The 19,490-nt window shown below is 43.4% G+C and overlaps 1 protein-coding gene across 3 annotated transcripts in view; it reads left to right on the top strand.

Annotated features, from left to right (window-relative positions):
- Positions 1-19,231, top strand: part of LOC147668661 (uncharacterized) — a 60,750-nt gene extending 41,519 nt beyond the window's left edge. For all 3 annotated transcript variants that reach the window (XM_086948540.1, XM_086948538.1, XM_086948539.1), the window contains exons 3-4: positions 3,976-4,218; positions 16,642-19,231. In XM_086948540.1, coding sequence (XP_086804666.1) covers positions 3,976-4,218; positions 16,642-16,775 — 377 coding nt within the window. In that variant the 3' untranslated portion in view covers positions 16,776-19,231. The remainder of the gene's footprint in view (positions 1-3,975; positions 4,219-16,641) is intronic.
- The last annotated feature ends 259 nt before the right edge of the window (positions 19,232-19,490 follow it).

Here is a 19,490-nt window from a genome sequence, read left to right as displayed (position 1 = left end):
AGTGTTGTTGTAAGCATGCAGAAATATATGTGAGGGAAAGGGAGGTGCTGGAAAGTAAAAGGGGATTATAGGATTAATATAACATTAACAAGCCCTGGCAAACCAATAGGTCTTGGCAATCCGAGAGCTATATGCCTTGTCAAAGCAGTGTTGAATAGCAGTAGCATCTTAACTTGTCTAGCAAAATTGGTCACTATAGAACAGAGAGAGAAACACCAAATGTGGAAGGAAGAGAAAGAAGGAAAAAAATAGTGATGAAGGGAGAAAGCAGGGTTGAAAAAAATAACCTATAGGAGTGAGATGAAAGAGCAGGAAGTGTCTGATGATGGATTAAAGAGGCATGAGGCGGAATCAAGACTACACAGCCTTGGTATTTGGCACCCCAACATTCAACAGTGTGGGAGGCAAGACTCTTGAGCAAAACATTGGGCAGTGGTACTTTTGTTTTTACAAACTAAACACTGTGGTTACCAAGCATTGCAGCCCCATCCCTTCAGGGTGAATGCTGAGCTCTGCAGCATGTGCATTAACTTACTCATTTATGTAACTGGAATCAGAAGGATGAAATGAGAACTTGGGTGAGCTTGTAACTTCCAAGATTGCCTCAACTGATCTCTCGCTCTCTCTCTCACACACACTCTCTCTCTCTCTCTCTCTCTCTCACACACACACACACACACACAATCACACATTCACTAACACTCACACACACACACTTGCACTCAACCAACTGAGCTACATGAATTATGGTTTAATGGAGGTAACAGAAACCTCTCAAAGGTGCCATCAATCACTTATCGAAGTGGGACATATTAGTACTCAGAGAGTACTCTGACATTCCCTGGACATTCCCCAATCTCCAAAACTTCCCAATTCATCCTTTCCGCGTGCTTAACCAGTACCAGTGTGTTTCGTAACAGCAACACCTCTTTTCACTGCAGCATGTCTATATCCGAGTGTTTAAGTGCTTTAAGAAGCCTGAGGTCGCCCTGATTACTATTTAAGTCTGACATTACCAGAGTCATAAAACGTACACAAGAGTGACCCTAGTCTCATTGGAGACTGATTAAAATCTGTGTATTTGCCTCCATTAAACCACGGGATGCAACTCCACTCTACGCCTCTTCAATGTATATCACTCTGCTATACGCTACTCCAGTATATGCTAATCCACTCTATGCCACTTCACTCTATGCTGTTCCACTGTAAGCCACTCCACTATGCGCTACTCCATTCTATGCCACTCCAGTGTATGGCAATCCACGCTACCTCACTTCATTCTACACTATTCAGTTGGACCCCACTCCAATGCACGCCACTCCAGTGTATGCTGTTACACTCTACCCTATGTCACTTCAGCATACACAACTCTATTACACGTCACTGAATGTATGCTACAATACTATACTTTATCACACAGTACGTACGCTCCACTGTACAACACTCTGCTCTGCGCCACTCCACTCTATGTTATTGCATGGCACACAACTCCACTCAAGTCCACTCTACACTATTACACTGCATGCAACTCCACTCTACGCCTCTTCAGTGTATGCCACTCCACTGTATATTACTACACTGTACCTCATTCCAGTGTATGCCACTCCAGTCTACACCACTTAATTGTATGCTACTGCATACTACGCTACTCCATTATACGCTATTTTAATCTAAACCACTCTACTGTACATCACTCCACACTATGCTATTCCACAGTATGCCACTCCACTCTACGCCATTTCACCCTACCCTACTCCAGTGTACACTACTCCAGTCTACACCACTCCACTCTATGGTATTCTACTCTATGCTATTCCACTCTACCCTATTCTACTCCACACCACTCCACTCTATGCTAGTACACTTTATACCACTCCACTGTAATCTACTACACTATACGCTATTGCACTCCATGCGACTCCACAGTACGCAACTACAGTCTATTCTACTCCACTCTATTGCACTCCACGCCACTATAGTCTACGACACGCCCCTCCGCTCTATGACACTTGATTCCACTCTACACTACCCCACTCCAGTGTTCTCCACTCTACTCCACTCCACTATACTTTAGCTCCCTCTATGCCACTGTCCTATATTCTGCTCTACACCCTCTCCACTGTCTGACACTCTACTCCACTGTATGCAACTCCACTCTACAACTTTGTACTACACTCTATGCCACTCTAACACTCTAGTCCACTCTATGCCCATCCACTCTACGCCATTGAACTACACCATATGACACTCAACGAAACGCCACTTTCTCTTCGATATACCAATCCTCTATTTGACATGACACTCCACTATACGAAACTCTCCTCCACTGTACTCTGCAACACTACACTTTACGCTACTCCACTCTGACACTCTACTTCACCTTACTCCACTCAAAAACACTCTACTCCACTCTATGACAGTCTACAACACCCTACTCTACTGTTTGACACACCTTTCCACTGTGCTCCAGTCTTCGATACTTGACTCCACTATATTAGACACCATACCACTACACTATATAACACTTTACTGTACTGTACGATACACTACTGCTAATACACTCTATTCTACTCCACTTCACTTAATTCTAAGCAACAATACTCCAGTCTATGACAATAGAATTTACAACATTCTCCTCCACGGCACTGTATGACACTCCACATAACAACTCTCCACTTGCGACATTGGACTCCGATTTGAAACACATTTTTTAATAAAAAAAAAAATTGAAATTCAATTAATAAAACAACGGTTAAAGCTTAGTTATAGTTATGAAAGCTTATTTTCTCTCTACAAATCAAGATTAAACTACACAAACTTCAAAAAAATTAAAGTTATAATTATAACTTTCATTTACAATTTATACATCATCTTAACATTATTATGGGTAGCGGACCTCATTACACACTCTTTTCAGCTCTCTACCCAGAAAACACTAACTACACCTCACCATTTCGCCATTTCGCACTTAAATATGTACTTTTTGGAGGAGCTTGATTAAGTTTGGCAAAACAATCAAATTTAAACCTGCACGAAGAGAACAGCTGTGGAGTGTTTTAGTGCCTGGTGCTGCTAAATTGCGTGTTTGAATAGTGATGACGTGAGGGAGCATCACTTCTCCAACACGTGGCATCACGTGTTGGAGCGAGGCGATTGTAGACAGACAACAGAATAGGAGTTATTTATTTTTTTCATTTGCCCTATTCCGTCGCCTGTCGACATCCCCCCGCTGCTCCCCGCCCTGTGCCTCATCACGTTTACCTGCACCGGCCGCTTCTGCATCTGTCCCTGTCCTCGTTTCCCATTTTACTTCGACCCAGGCTCATTGCTCATTTCTACCTGAGGGCTCTCCACCTCATGTTTTCACTGATAGTCACATTTACCTAACCGCTATCCCTCAAAGTTCTCCCTAGTCACCTGTACCCTCAGCCTCTTCCTATTTTTCCCTGCTCCCTCTTCTGCGACATTGAGGCTGCTGATTTTCCTTTTAGTCACTGTTCTCTTTCCACCACGCACCCTATTGAGTGGTTTGAAGCCTTGCATTACCTTTTTGACTTTATGCCTCTGTTGGTACTTGTCTATTCCATGTAAGGGGTTAAGTTAAACTCCTGCTCGCTGATGTCTACTCCGTTGAATTGTGCTTCATAAGAAATAAATGCAAATTAAATCTGGACTACAACTCCCACAATGCATTAGGTAATTTAACAACTCCAAAAAATATAGAACCGGAGCACACCTACCGTAGTGATTTCGAATCATCTGCTTAGCCCGTCTACAGAGCGAGCTAGAGAGTGCACACGCTGTATATTAACCCCACAGCCACCAAGTTGCCAACTTGTAGTCTTATTTAGCCCAGTATAAACACACAATTCTAAGAGAAAACCGGGACTGGACTAACTAGTCAAGCATGGACCGGGGAAACCAAACAGCTATGTAACCCCCTTTCTCTAATGTTCTTTTTCTCTTTTCTCACAGGAAATAATGATTCCCTGCCCAGAACTTTTACTGCGCCACATGGCAACAGTATTCCAGTAGACACCAAAATGTTTCCGGATGAGGACCTGGACTTTCCCACCCCCGAGCCTCCTGTCACTGAGGTGAACTGCCTCCAGTGGCCTTGCTGCGGACCCACCTGCTGTCGCTTGGTCCTGTACACTGCACTTGTCGGCCTGATCATAACAAGCGTGGCGCTCATTGTGTACAGTGTCCACCTGAGCTGTAAGTGCACCCTGTTCATCATTTCAATGAGCACTGCTGCTCTCACAACATCTCAGAACCGACCCGGAAGTAATTTTTCAAAAATAGATAACTCGATAACTGCACCTCAGTCCTGACTTCATATGTCCCTCTACTCACTCTAATCACAGCAAGGCATTCATCCCTCAGTTTTGTCTTTCGGAAGGCCAAGGCACCTCAGACCGGATGTGCCGAGACTCTGAAGCCCCAGCATTGGAATCATAGATCTTAACCAAGGTACCTCAGCCACAACCTGCAATACAGATACACCATTCTGATATTGCTCTTGAAAGCTATATTCCCTGCTCTTATTATTTTATTACTGAGACTAACCCGGGGCGAAGTACTACGCTACGCTCAGGTAGTTTGCGCTACTTCGCACTACGTGAATTGCACGTAGCACAGTGCAAACACGCGTAGCGTAGTGGCCATTTTTTGCTTGCTCACGGTCCCCAACACCAAGTTGGCGACCGCGAGCGAGCAAAATGACATCCCGGCGAGTCCTTTTCCTTGTTAGCAATCAGCAACATTAAGTTGCCGATTGCGAGCGTGGAAAATAAACCTCCCGGCGAGATTCCTAACGCTGGGAGGTCAGGTTTCTCTTTGTGAGTGGTCGCGTATGCACGCGACCACTCGGATGAGAAACTACTAGTCCGCGTTGAAAAAGCTGCTGCTCGAGTAGAAATTTACTCGAGTGGCAGAAAACGACTGCTTGCACTGTGCAAGATGCGGTTTGCACTGATTGCACAGTGCGGACAAGGATCCGGCAATGTGAAATCAGTACGAACAGCATTTTGCACAGTGCACTACGCAGTTTGCGTAGCTCGCGAAGTGCACTTCACGGAGCTAAGCGTAGCGCTACTACGCGAACTACACCCAGGGTTAACTGAGACCCACTCACATGTATACAGATGCACTGTAAAACTGATTGATGGCGCTCTGCCATTCCAGCACTTAGAACCACACACTGCAGAATTACTAAGGTTGGACGCAACGTAGGTCAACAAGAAAAGTTGCTGCACTGTGTGAAATGGAGAAAGCAGAAATGCCATATCTACTAAAATATGGCGCACTTCTGCTTCGTCCTTGCACTAGAGCACTGTGTGGAGCTTAGTGCCAACGCAGGCACCCTTGCGCCTTGTTTCAAGAGTGCTTGTGTTGTGAGCAGGATTGGTTTTGTTCAGGATGTGGGCCAATCCTGCACAAAAATAATCCTTAAAGGCAGTTTCCTTTTTCTATGCCTGATGTGGAAAGCATCACACATAGTAAAAGGAAGTCCCAAGGGCAAATAAAGATATTTCTCCTCATTAAGCCCATGCCAGGGTGGTGCACCATTTTGACATACTAGAACCTACACACAGGTCTTAAAAGCACAGCAGTCATTTTTTGCAGCATCCACCCCTTCTTGTGATTCAATATAGTCTATAATAGATGGAAGAGTTCTCTGCATGCCCCTCAATTCTGCAGCACTCCAGTGGTTCAAACACTTGCATCCACTTCACACCTTTTCAGCTCATTTCACATCCCTAATATTTCAGTATAAGGAATACACAGGTTTATTAAGGCACCCCGATCCCGACCTTTGGCCAGCCCTGCTGTGCCAATACTTGAAGACACGGAGATGCTTTTGTGTAACTCTATGATCCTGCAACCTTACTGCTGTCCTGATAGTGGGTCCTCACAGACCTGAAAAGTAACCTAAATACTAATCTGCCTTGCCTCATACAATATCCTACCATTCCAGTAGTGAGAGAGAAAGTCACTCTCTGTCTCTCTCTTTCACTCTCTTTCATTCTTCACGTGCCCAACACACAAGTGCCTCAATTTGTTCTATTAAATAAATATATTGACATCCCAGAAATTAATGCTACCAGTTTTTACACTGCAGACAATTAGATCGCATTCTGCATTCGCTCTGCTCATAAATGTAGAATGTAGTCCTCAAAATGAGATGGGATAGCGGTAGAAGGCAACTATCTCTCATACTTAGGTTTCCAGATGGAGGCAATGAGGGTGCATAGGCTTCGATTATTCCTACGTCCTTGTCCCAGTCATCTCTATTGAGGTGGATCCCATATCATGGCAAGAAAAAAAAATCAGGAAGTAGTAGTAGTTGTAGTTGACCTGCCCATCCCCAATGGGTGTCGATAATGGAACTGAATACCCACAACACCTATTTGTTTTTCCTGTCTCATGACTGAAGCGAGGAAGTAGAATGTGGTCCCTGCTGGTCTTGGACCTCCGGCGAGTACAGCATCATTCAGATCTTGTTGTCAAAGACACAGAGACCCTATGATATGCAATGAGGGGGCGGTTTCTCTGAGGGAACATTATTAGGATCCTTGAGTATTTCCAGAAAGTAGGTCTGCTGCCTTTGATTGCTGCAAGTTAGCAGGCCATTACAGAATGTTTTCAATTGCCTGGTGGTGATGGTGGGAAGTAGTCTATCGAGTCCATGAGCTATATCTCTTCCTGCTTTGTAGCTTTTGGAAGACCGGGCGCAACAGTGGAAACTGTCATTTCATGTTACATTAGTGCATGCGTGGTGCAGTTCTGTCTGGAAATCCATGCATATGCATTATGACGCTTCCTGGTTTTGTGCTCTCCCATATATATTAAAGAAGCAGCACTGAAGCAGGTAAGTATGTGCTTCACTTTCCGCTGTCATTATTGGGAAATAGGCTAGAAACCCGAATCATGATGAGCCCTGATTCCTTTGCATCATAGTCAAGATCTCTCTCTCTCCTCCTAGAAAGAATTCCGAGGGAGAGAAGAGGGGTTAACAAGATGAGAATTTTGAGGACAAAGTAGGAAACATACTGTGGGAGACTTTGGCTACAGTAAAGCCCGAGGGTATTGTCAGAGAAAAGGCAGATTTTTGGGACAGTTTAACTGACTTTGAGGATGATGAGCCTGTCTCCATAGTAGAACATAAGGACACATACATTGTCATGCAACTTTGGCTGAGATTCTTTCCATGATTCTCACAAGCATGAGGTTTCCAGTGGGGTCACTCCTTCCACGTTTACAGAACCTGTACTACGTCAGTTTCTTAAAACCAATACTTCTGCCTTAGCTCTGCATCAAAATGTGGTACAGGTAATTCTTCATGAATGGAAGGACCCAGATTAGATAATGGTCCCCGTTTCATGTCGAAACTCAATCTATTTGAGGAAATGGATATGAAGATCTCTCAATATTTTGCAGTGGATTCTTTTGTGGCAAGCCCGGGGGAAAGATCTTCCATTGTGAAAGATAACATGTTGAAGGGCACTACAGACAAGAGGGTTGGCTTGGCTCTAAAGAATGTATATGTTTACTCCAGTCTCGCCATGAGGCCTGGTATTAATGGGGCATATACTAGCCGGAGCCTTATTGCAGACTTTCAAGGACTTATTAAGACTTTTCAAGAGAGCATTAAGTGTACTTCAGTTTGGGATAATCTGGAGGAACAAGTTGAACGTCTTTCAGTCATTTCATTTGAGTATCTTAAAGTAGCCACCTTGTCTGAGGGAGCCAAAGTGAAGTCTAGAAGAATTTTTTTTCTCAGAAATCGACATACTGATTCTGCTCACAAAAGTGCAGCTTTATGGCTACCCTTTGAAGGAAACAAGCTGTTTGGATTTGAGCCACAGGAAAAACTGCATACATTCTTTCTCCATCTTCCTCCTCTTTGGCTAACCAGAATCTTTTGAGATCTTCATTTAGACAACCTTCACTAAGGCAATCTATTTTTTACCCCAGAAAACAAAGAGGAAGAGGATTCATATGAATCAACCCAGGCTGACGAATAAGACATATTCTCTTAAACATGTTAGTGTTTCTGGCTTTCACAAAACTGGACTAGAGTGGCAGGTAGGGAGAAGGATAAACCACTTTCTTCAGGAGGGGTAAAGATTGTCTTCACTCTTCTGGATTTATACAACAGACCCATGGGATCCTATAATCTTGGAAGCTATGAAATCTGCTATGCAATATCTAATAGTGAAAGGAGCAATAACTTGAGTGCCCAATAACCAACAGAGCATAGGGCATTCTAAAGGACATTTGTTGTTTCGAAAGCAACAGGAGGATTCATCTTGAACATGGATCTAATCATGAGAAGAAACAAGCATCCACTTCAAGATGGAGACATTACATTGGATTGTGCCTTAATTCTGCCAGATTCATTTTTTGTGACGCTGGATCTGATGGATGCTTACTTCCATATACCCGTAGCAGTGTCTCATCAAAAGATCCTGCGGTTAGCCATTTTTGGGAAACATTATCAATTCCAGGTTTTGCCCTTTGGGATCAGATCTGCCCCAAGAGTCTTCACACAAATGAATGCTCCTCCAGTGCATATTCAAGACCTTTTTGTCTTGTGTCAATACAACTAGCTCCTTGCAGCACCCTCAAAGGAATTGGCCCTAAAGGAGTTAGAGACAGTGATGACACCTCTATCCAAGCATTGTCTTCTTTTTAACTTTTCTTTTCAAAGTGTCATCTTATACATTAACAAGATCAGGTTTTCATTGGTGCAAATTTCAGGACAAATATGTGAATAGTGTACCTTCCACTCAAAGAGCAGAGACTGAGGAAAGCACTTGTCTCGGGGTCAAGTATCAGCAAGATTATGGCTAAAGGTTCAAGGATACATGGCCTCATATGTGTTCCTTGTACCATGGACAAGGCCACCAATATTGGAGACCATCATTGATGGAATTCAAGAGACCGATTACAGTGACACAACACATTTTGCTTCAACTTCAGTGTTGGCTAAAGAAGGATTCTTTGACAAAGCGGCAGCAGATCCTCCACTCAAAGTAACAACAGATGCCAAGCTGATAGACAGGTTTGCAACTTTGTCGAATCAGGCAGCACAAAGGAGATGGTCTGTAATGGAACGACAACAGTACTCAAATTGGAGGGATTTGACTGCTATATGGAAAGCCTTGACTCATTTCAAGGAAATTCTGTTACACCATTATGTCCTGATCAGATTGACAATCAGGTTACAATGGACAGACAGGGAGGGGCAAAGTCCTGATCTCTGAATGTGGTGGCAATGAGAATGGGAAATTGGTTGGAACAAACTTTTCTATCTCTAACTGCCAAGCACATAAAGGGAAAGGCTAATCTTAACAGCAGATTCCTGAAGTGGGAAATTCCCAACTTCTCAGGATCTGTGTCTGAATCCCATTGTGTTTCAGGAGATTTGTCACATGTTTGGGAATCCATCAATAGACCTTTTTGCCTCTCCTCTCAGTACCCAGTTGGAGACATTTTGTTCTCGGTGCATGAGGAGTGGGTGCTCTAACTATACCTTGGCCTACTCTTCTTCTTTATGCCTTGTTCTCCTTTCCTCAAATTCGGCTGCTAGTATTTGGAATTAAGATGGAGACAGCAGAGGGGATTGTGGTGATACCATTCTGACTCAGAAGGTCATGGTTCCCTCTTCTACCATCCATAGTTCTATCTCCTTTCTGGAAAATCTGTCTTTCACCTACTTCAAATCTATCACTGTGGTCCCTTTCTCTTTGGAATTTAGCTTTATCGGTATGTAGATAGAAATTATAGGGCTGTTAAAGAAGGGTATTCCAGATCATTTTGACCTTTCCATTCAGCAAAGCAGATTTCCTTCCACATTGAAAGCTTAATTTAATAATTTGGAAGAGTTTTAAGGCTTAGTGCTTAGTTAGATCTGTGTTGCCTGTGGAGTGTGTAATCAATATGGTGTTGCTATTCTTGTTTGAGGAATTTCAGTTGGGATTGGCTGTCTCTACTCTAAAAGCACAATGTGCCGCAAGTAGAGGCTTTAGAGAGTCTTGGGGACCGTTTTCTAAGAACAAACAACTATAAACAGACTTTTCAAAGGTTTTTCTTTACCTAGGCCTAGGGCCCCTCCATTGTTTCCGCCTTGGGATTTACCTTTAGTTCTTAAGGTTCTTCGGGGGTGGCATTTGAACATTTTAAGTCTATTATTTTAAAATTCCATACCTTAAAGTTGTGTTCTTAATGGCTATTATGTCTGCAAGGAGAATTTGGGAGTCGGGAGCTCTCTAATGCCAACCTACTTACCTCAGAGTTTTAGAGGATAGTATTGTGTTTCATTCAAATCCTGAATTTCTCCCAAAGGTTCCATCTCTAGCACTTAGAGATCAGGAAATTATTCCTGCAACGTATTTCCTGCCTCTCAGGATCAGATGTTGTTTTATTGTTAAGAGAGCTGTAGTAATTTAATTGGAACGCAGACATTTAAAAAACTTGATCACGTGCTTACGAAATTGCTAAGATTTTATTGTCCTAGAATATAACCGGAAGATCTACTAGAGGTAGGGCTGCTGCCTGTGCTGAACTGAATGATGTTTGTTTGAGGATATTTGGCAGAGCTGGCACAAGGGCATCTCCTCAGACTATTCTGAATGAGTATAAAATTCAGTGGTTGGGAATGAGTGATGGTAAATTGGGATTAACAAGCGTAGGTTCCAGAAACTAAATGAGCCGAAATTCGATTTCTTCAAATTTGAAAATCTGTTTTCATAATTAAAGTTTGTTTGTATTTGATGGTGATATGTTGTTAATAATAGAATTGTCGGCCAGCAGACCTTTCATATACTTTGATAGTTGTAACGGGGATGAGGACATTGAAAGTTGGCATAGTGTCCCGATTATTTACTTTTAATCTTCATAATGCTTAGTTCGTAGTGCCTCATCACAGGCATAACGACCTGTCTATCCTCCCTGTTCGGCTGGCCTAATCTAAAGCTTAGTAGGAACAGCAGGGGCTGTGGGTAGTTGGTTTTATTATCGATACCCATTAGGGAGGGCGGGTATTAGACTCAACGTCTCCACCCCAGTCGTAATGAATATAACGAGAACGTTATGGAATAAGGATAATGAAGATTACCGGTAAGTAATCGGAATAGTCCCCTCCAATTCAGACAGCTTTCCTGTAGGGGCAGGGTATCCTTTCAGGATATTTCATAAGGCTAAATCGTAAGGCTACATCATTGCTTCTTCAGCCGAACTACAGCCTACAGATTTACTGGAGTCATCCTGCTAACTTCTGGGGATCGAACCTGTTAAGAAATGAAAGCCATCTGCTTCTCGAGGAAAAGAATTACCCACAACTCCCTGGAGCCCTTATATTTCCTTGACATGCATGCTTCTCAGCAGCCAATGCAGCTGCTGACTGAAGTCACTGCCCTGCATTTATTTATTCATGAGAGAAGATATATGTAAATTAGGCTAATCCTGACCAGAGTGCTCAAAAGGCATTCATTATACCAAGTTTCATTTTTTTTTTATAGTTTATTTTTCCACCAAGCAGCAACAATACACATCTTACATATATTGTCGACATGTCATGTGTCACATTCCATTATACACTTAGAGTAATTCGAAAAAAATATACATATATCATATAATCAGAGGCATACAGCACAATAATAATAACATAACACCATCCATTCCGGGGAGTCAGTTAGAATTCCCGGTGAAGGTGTTGGAGGCCTGGAATGCCGAGAACATTCAGGTTAATTTTGAACAGAGAACCTCCCTGTCAACCTTGTGCGCCCCCTCCCATACACATCATAATATTTTTGTTCCTGTCTTCAAGGGTCAACTTGAGTCACCTGTAGGTATTCCATTAGCGGCTGCCAGAAATCCCTCGGCCTGGAGGCTTGAGGTATGTCCTCTGCATACGCCCCAAGTGTCTCTTTACAATATGTAATGTCAGTTATCCAGTCTTTGAATCTGGGCGGTCGTTTACTGCCCCACTTTATCGATATCCGTCTCTTTGCAAGTAAGAGTGTCACAGCCAATAGTTTGTGCCTCTTGGCTATTTTAAGTTTATGCACACCCAGTAGGCATACCAACGGTGCGTTTGGGATTTGCTCAGCGAGCATAGTCGATAGTGCATCTGTGACTTCCTGCCAATACTTTTGTTTGTGAGAACATGACCACACCATGTGCAAAAAATACATCTTACACATGTGTCATCAGCTTTAAGGCTGTATTTATGCAAGTTAACTTGTGTGTAATATGTTTGATGGAGAAACTTAAAATGAATTATGCGTAAGTTGCAATTTGACATCAGTAAATGTAGTTGGGCACACCTATAGTTCCAGTCTTCCTCAGATATTGTTTCGCCAGTTGCTTTTTCCCACCTCTGGAGTGACAAGTCAGGTCCCGAATTCTGTTCGTGTTGTGAAGCATTATACAAACGTGTCACCAGGTGTTGGCGTGTGGGTGCAGGTAAAAGGATCTGTAGTGCATTCGATTGTGTGGGTTCTTCCGGGAATGATGTGTACAATTCCCTGACCGCTAAGCGTAGTAGTAGATATGCGAACACTTTAAGTGGTGTTTGGTGTGCGAATAAGGTTGGGTCATTACGAAATATGAATTGATTATTTGTAAACATCTGACTCATGTTTTGAAACCCCATTTCCCCTAGTACTGTCCTCATTTTCTTTTCCTGTGTGACCGAATGTTTGGGGTGATTTGCCACTGGTAGTGCCTGGGCGTATAATTGGAGCTTCTGGGCACGATGCGCCACTCATGCCTTGCTCTGGATATGCAATGGACCGCTTGTATAGTATATCTGTGAGTAAAGGTGATTGGATCCGATAGAAAGCGTATGAACCGCTATGGAAAACCACTGCCCCTCTCTACTGCAATATGTGGGATGTATGCGTGAGGTTGTATCCAATAGTGTGCATGATGCGCTTGCGCACAATAGTAATACAATTGGAGGTCTGGAGCACCGAATCCCCCTTGATAATACGGTTTTGTTAATGCTTTCCAGCTGACTCAGGATTTCTTACCAACCCACGTAAGACTTTGAAGTACAGGCCTTAGCTTAGTGAAAAAATGCTTGTGTGAGCCATATAGGAATGTTCCGGAATAAATATAAGAATCTGGGTAGGACTATCATTTTCTGCAGTGGAATTCTATCAGCTAGTGACAGGGGCAACCTAATCCATTTATCCACTTGTTCTTCTAATTTGGTCATAGCCTTCCCATAATTCTCCCTAATTACTATGTCCGGGTTCCGGTGTATCCAGATTCCCAGGTAGCTTACGGGTCAACATTCCATTGCAGGGAATAGTCCAGAGTTGGATGTGGTGTCTCTAACGTGAGTGGTATTACTACTGATTTATCCCAATTTATTTTGAGCCCGGAGTACTGCTCATATCGGATATATTCTCTTATTAGTGGATTCAAATGAATGTCCGGGTATCTAGTATAGATTACCATATCATCGGCATATAAAGAAATTCCTAAAGGACGAAGAGTGAATTGTAGGGCTGCCTCCGGGTGTTTCTGTCTAATTTTACAGGCCAACGGTTCCAGCGTGAGCGCAAATAAAATTGGCGATCGGGGACATCCCTGCCTCGTCCCGCGACATATTATTATAGGCTGAGACGTAACACCATTTATTCGTATTCTGGCCCTGGGTTCAGTGTATAGTAGTGAGATCCATCTTATAAAAGGTGGTGGGAACTCCATTTTGGTCAAAACTGCAAACATAAACTCCCACTCCACTGAGTCAAAGGCTTTTGCCGCATCTAATAGGGTGGCTGCTGCAGGTATCTCCGGATCCGAGCTATGGTACATGCCAATATGGTACGAATGTTTTGTGATGTGGATCTAGTAGGCACAAAACTAGCTTGATCTGGTAAGACTAAGGATCTCAATAAAGGTTGTATCCGATTAGCTATTATTTTGGCCAGGATTTTTACATCGATATTTATAAGCGACAGTGGGTGATAATACTCACATTTTGTCAGGTCTTTGCCAAGTTTTGGGAGTGTTATCAATAGGGCTTCCCGTAGCGACAACGGAAGGACTCCTTTTTCGTAAGCCTCCTCGTACATCTCTGCTAGGTGTGGCAAAAGCAGGTCTCTATATTCCTTATGAAATTCACCTGGAAGCCATCGAGGCCAGGTACCTTGTTATTTGGAAGTGAGTTAATCGCCTCTTTAAGTTCATCTTCCGTGATGTGATGACTGAAGTACTCATGATGCGTATCAGAGAGCCATGTTAGGTCAATATTGTTTAAATAGTTACATATTTCTGGCTGGGAAGTCTCAGACTGTGTGGTATATAACCACGAATAGTAAGATATGAAAGTATCCAGTATGGAGGGAGTGTCATACAGTGGCGCATCACTGTCGTCTTTAATTTGTGTTATATGAGCAGTGACGTGTGCTGGTTTAATTTTGTATGATAGTGCTCTACCCGGTTGGCCCCCTTCCCCGTAATGCCTAGCTATGTATTTGCGTGATAGGTATTTTATTTCGGTGCCGGCAAACTCATTAAACGTGTTCGATTTTTGCCTGATGTCTGCGAGGAGTGAAGCATCTAATGTGTTGGTGTATTCTGCTTCCAGTCGTTGTATATCTCTTTCAGTCATGTCTAATTGTCGCGGATGTCCCTAAGTATCCCTGCATGCTTGCTGATGCAATGCCCCCTAATAGTAGCCTTAAAGGCCTCCCAAAGCATACCTGAGCTTTTGACAGATCCAACGTTAAGCTGAAAGAAATCCTCTATCGCTTGGCGGAGCTCACTGTGGAATACCTGATCTTGAAGCGCGGAAGGGTTCAGCCTCCATGTAAATTGTCTTGGTGTATGTGTAGGAATGGCCAGTGCCATAAGCACTGGGGCATGATCCAACAATGTTTTAGGTAAGTGTTCCACAGATGTTACCCACGTGCTAACCTCTTGTGTTGTCAACCATTAGACAAGTCTGGACCAAGAGTTATGTGTCAGAGAGGTGCAAGTTCCATCTTTTACCTGGAGATGTCTCAGCCTCCATACATCTATCAAGGACCACTCCTCCATACCCTCCCTCAGAGATTTAGCCGAACGTTTACCATAGTTGTCATTGCCTGACGATCTGTCAAGGGTCGGGTCCAGTCAAGTATTAAAGTTCCCTCCCCATAGAATAGCTTTCGGGTGTACGTCACGCAGTTTGGACCAGATTTGCTCGTAAAAAAGCGGGTCATCTACATTCGGACCATACACTGACAATTGTAAGAGCTGTGCCACCAAAGTTAGCCTGCTGAATAACAAATCTGCCCTGATCATCTTTGATAGTATTAATGAGTGTGAAAGGGGTATTACGTTTAACTAGTATCATCACTCCTCGAGCATAATTAGAATAGGAAGATGCTATACGAAATGTCGCCCATCTATGTCCAATTCTGCTCTCTCTGTGTTCTGTAAGTTGCGTTTCTTGTAGACAGGCCACATCTACTTTTCTGCCTGTCCAAGTAAGCCAATACTTTACGTATTTTCTGCAGATTTTGTAATCCCCTACCATTACAGGTCATGAAGGGCATTGTGCGAATGTGTCTCAAAGTTGTCGCTGCCAGGTGATTTTCCCATTTTATACCCTACCGCTACCCCCCTCCCACTTCGCTGCCCTCCATTCAGTGAAGATTCTCCCTTGTGAATGAAACCTATCTCCATCTCCCCTCCCCCCACCTTAACCAAAGAAAATACCAAAACATGTAGACAAGTGTGGTTCACACTGGTGGACAGGAGCTGCCGAGACCTGACCCTTCTTGAGAACCCTCAAAAAGGGGTGCCACTTATTAACACATCAGTGCGCTCCCCAGCGAACAATAAACCATGTTACATTAACCAGTACAATGCTATACCCAAGTTGGCGGAATGAAAAGTATCTATCAATTGCACAGCATATGAGATAAAGCTTTAGTGCAGTATCAGATATGTCCAATCTACTCATCTGGATGACATATGCATGGTTCAGTCTCAGTTCAGCAAGGCCGCGCCGGTGTGGCCTCTTTATGCGTCTCCGCCATGCCGCGTTGTACTCAGGGCATGATCAAATGCCTGCAGGCAGCCCAGGGCCCCAGCCACATGCCTCAGTTGAACAGTATAGTCCCAAACTTTACAGTTGGTTCTTAATCATCTGCCACCGATGCACTCAATATCATTCCACATCAGACATAGTTTCACGGTCAAGCAATCTGTCCCTCGGCGATCTTCTTCTCATGCCTTGGGGTTTCCTTAGTTGCAGATACTTCATGGCGTCTTTGGGTTGAGTGAATATCTTTGTCATTCCTTCATCTGTGATTTTGAGTCTGGTCGGATACATTATACCAAGTTACTTATTTCCTATGACAGTAATTATTATATCTGGCTTAAATACACACTGTTATTTCTTCTGATCTGGGTCAGGATATGTGATGCAACTTCCTGTGATACCATTGAGACTAAGGTGATGTGATCTGATCTCAAGTGATGTCATCATTATGCTAATTGGTGGTTTTGAAATCTGAACAATCCTGCCTGTTTTTTGTCACAACATGTTTGCATGCGTCCTACTGTTGCCGAGTGTTGAAGAGCGTCTATCTTCAGACTGAATGTGTTGCCTTTTCCTTTGTCCCTCAGCTGAACACAGCGAGTCCATCCTTTTCCTCTCCCACCGGTTGGCGTACCAGGAGGAGTCCATCCGGCACCTGAGGCTTGCCAGTTCGCAGCTGTGGCAGAGGCTGAATGCCAGTGAGCCTCTTGGCACTACCTGATGTCCTTTCCTGCTGGAACAGTCTTCAGGACGTGGCCCCAACAAGAGGTTGACTACAAGATGTTTGGTATGCCGCAGAGCCCGCAAGTGCATCAAAGTACGCATTGGCAGAGGAGAACCAGAGTGGCACATCTTCATTGGCATTGCCAGCTTGCTGAGGCTGATGCCACCTTCTGAAGGTTCTGGAGTGTAGAGTGGGCGCCTCTCTACGCATCATCCCGCACATTGTTTTCAGTTCTGCGATATTCCGCTACCAGTTATTAGTGACAGGTGTGATGGTTTAATTGGTTCAATGGAAACAAACCACGATTACAACTCCCAGAATGCATTAGGTTGTCACAAGGAAGCCCTGGCCTTGAAAGACTACCCATGATGAACGGTGAGGTGGCTGAGCACCTGCCAGTCTGCTCTTTCTGACACTAGATGAACATAAGCAGCAGGGTCGTCTTAACAGCATTATAGGCAGCGGGCAAAGCAGTGCACTGGGCCCTGACTACACTACCACTCACCAGAATAAAAATGTAAATTATCGATAAAATACATTTATATTAAATTCTGGTCTGTGCATAGATTATTATGGGGCCCCTATGCTCATGGGGCCCCCAGTCAGCATGCCCATGGATTAAGACGGCGCTGATCAGCCGGGCAGGCTTAAGGCCTGCAGGACTGGAGGTCTCGGTCATATCAAGACACCTGTGTTTAACTATGAGCCAAATACCTACATGTCTATTGCATTGCTCTTGTGTGGTTGGTTGCATGTCAGGTATGTTTTTTTTTAGTTTTAACATATCCTTTTCTTTATATAAACTTTGTTTATTTGTTTAAATCACAGTCATACATTACATGATTGGACAACATAGTACATGTTCTCAGCCAAATGATCCCGCAAAACATTAATCATGGGTACACATTACTTATCTCCTACAAGTCTCTCTTGTCTACGCATCTCCATTTCAACAGTAGGCGGCACACAGAGATCTCCCCTATATTTATTCCACTGTGACCACTTCCTATCCCATTTCTTGGGGCATCCCGAGCCTTGTAGACCTCTGTCTCTGCCAGCATACATCTATCCATTTCTGTGATCCATAGGTTGACACGAGGCGGGTTTATATTCCCCCAACCCTTAGCCAATTCTCTCTTTGCTAGCGTGTATCCCAGTGTTGTGAATTGCTGCTCGACTTCAGTCAGGTCAGAAGCCTCCCAAATGTTTAATATTCCCAACTGTGTGGTCAGTACTATAGCTTTCCCCAGGGCGTAAGGTATGTTAAGGTCAGCAAGAACTAGATATTCTTCTCACATTACATTGCATTCTGGTACTTGCAGTTTTACTTTTCCCACAAAAATTGGATATGTATTGGCATAGAGAAACCCGAGGGCTGGCTGGATGTCTCACACATGTCACAGAGCTCTAAAAGACCTGCCAGGCTGCACCAAGCTTGGGTTTATAAAGTCGCTCTGTGGCTCACTGCCTGTGTAGTGGCCTGCAAAGTTGCAGAGCAGACATCCAGTCTCGGTAGGGCTCCAACGAAGGCCAATTTTAGTAAAGAATGTTCACTTCACACTCATGGCCCTCACTCTGACCTCTCCTCTGCTCTCCTTACAAGAGAACTGCCCTGTGCTGGAGACAAGGTTCTCCTTACGGACCCCATCCATAAATTCTTCAATGTATCAGTAAGTTTGAAAGAGTCTAAAGCAGGTGGAGTCAGCTTTCTGGCCTCGCCAGCATAGTTTTTAAGAAAACCCTCAGTTTTACCCTCACCTTTTTACCTACTCTTAGACACCCCACGGGATCTCTCTAGTTGCTGCGGCTCTTTTGCTTCTTTTTTAATTATTTTATTTTTATACAGTGCTATTCCTAGGAGTGTCTGTGCTATCTACAAACAAGAGCAAAACTCTGCCTGTATAAGTAAACTATGTTCTGAATTATTAAGGTAGAACGTTCGAAGGATTACTGCAGAAGAAAAGTGAATATAGGGCAACAGATAAAGGAACTTATATGAAAGTCACTGGAATTGTGCAGCAATGGATGGCTAATTATGCGGCAACGTTGACTACATTTACGTGGTAAGGAAATACAAAATAGCACAGCATTAAACAACTATAGGCAAATTATAAAACATATTCTGTGTCACTATTGACGAGCTATTTTTACATTGTAACGTTGGTACAAGAGGAATCTACATTGAATGCTTTATTAAATAGAAAGATGATCTTCTAGCAATAAAGTGTCTTACATGGAAGCACTGTAATACCATTGACCAATGCTGTGCTTTCTATTTCCCAGAGTAAAATAGTTTGTGTATAATATATACAATGATGCATTTGACAGAAATATGCCTGCGTTTGACCACTTTGGGGCATATTTACTAAACGTTCACCCAACGCAAGGCAGCAAGCAACGTTGCTGGGCTGCATTGTGAAAGGGAGAGGGCATATTTACTAAGATATGGAACATTTCTGCTCCCTCCTTTGGCTGGTGCACTTTAGGCATGCCTAGCACCAACACAGGCACCCTTGCATCATGGTGCAAGTGTGCCTGTGTTGTAAGAAGATTTGTTTTGTGTAGGAAGGCATACCTTCCTGCACAAAAACAACCTCTCGTGCAATTTTCCTGCAATCTGCAGCACAGATAGAAAGTGGGAATAACGAGGAGAAAAAAAAAATATTCTCCTCGTTACGCCATCTTCTAGGAGGCGTAGTAATTTCACGCAAT

Source organism: Lissotriton vulgaris, unplaced genomic scaffold (genome assembly GCF_964263255.1).
Source record: "Lissotriton vulgaris unplaced genomic scaffold, aLisVul1.2 SCAFFOLD_265, whole genome shotgun sequence".
In the NCBI taxonomy this organism is placed as follows: Eukaryota; Metazoa; Chordata; class Amphibia; order Caudata; family Salamandridae; genus Lissotriton; species Lissotriton vulgaris.
The sequence above is the reverse complement of the archived record's forward strand: the minus strand, read 5'-3'. Positions and strand labels throughout refer to the sequence as shown.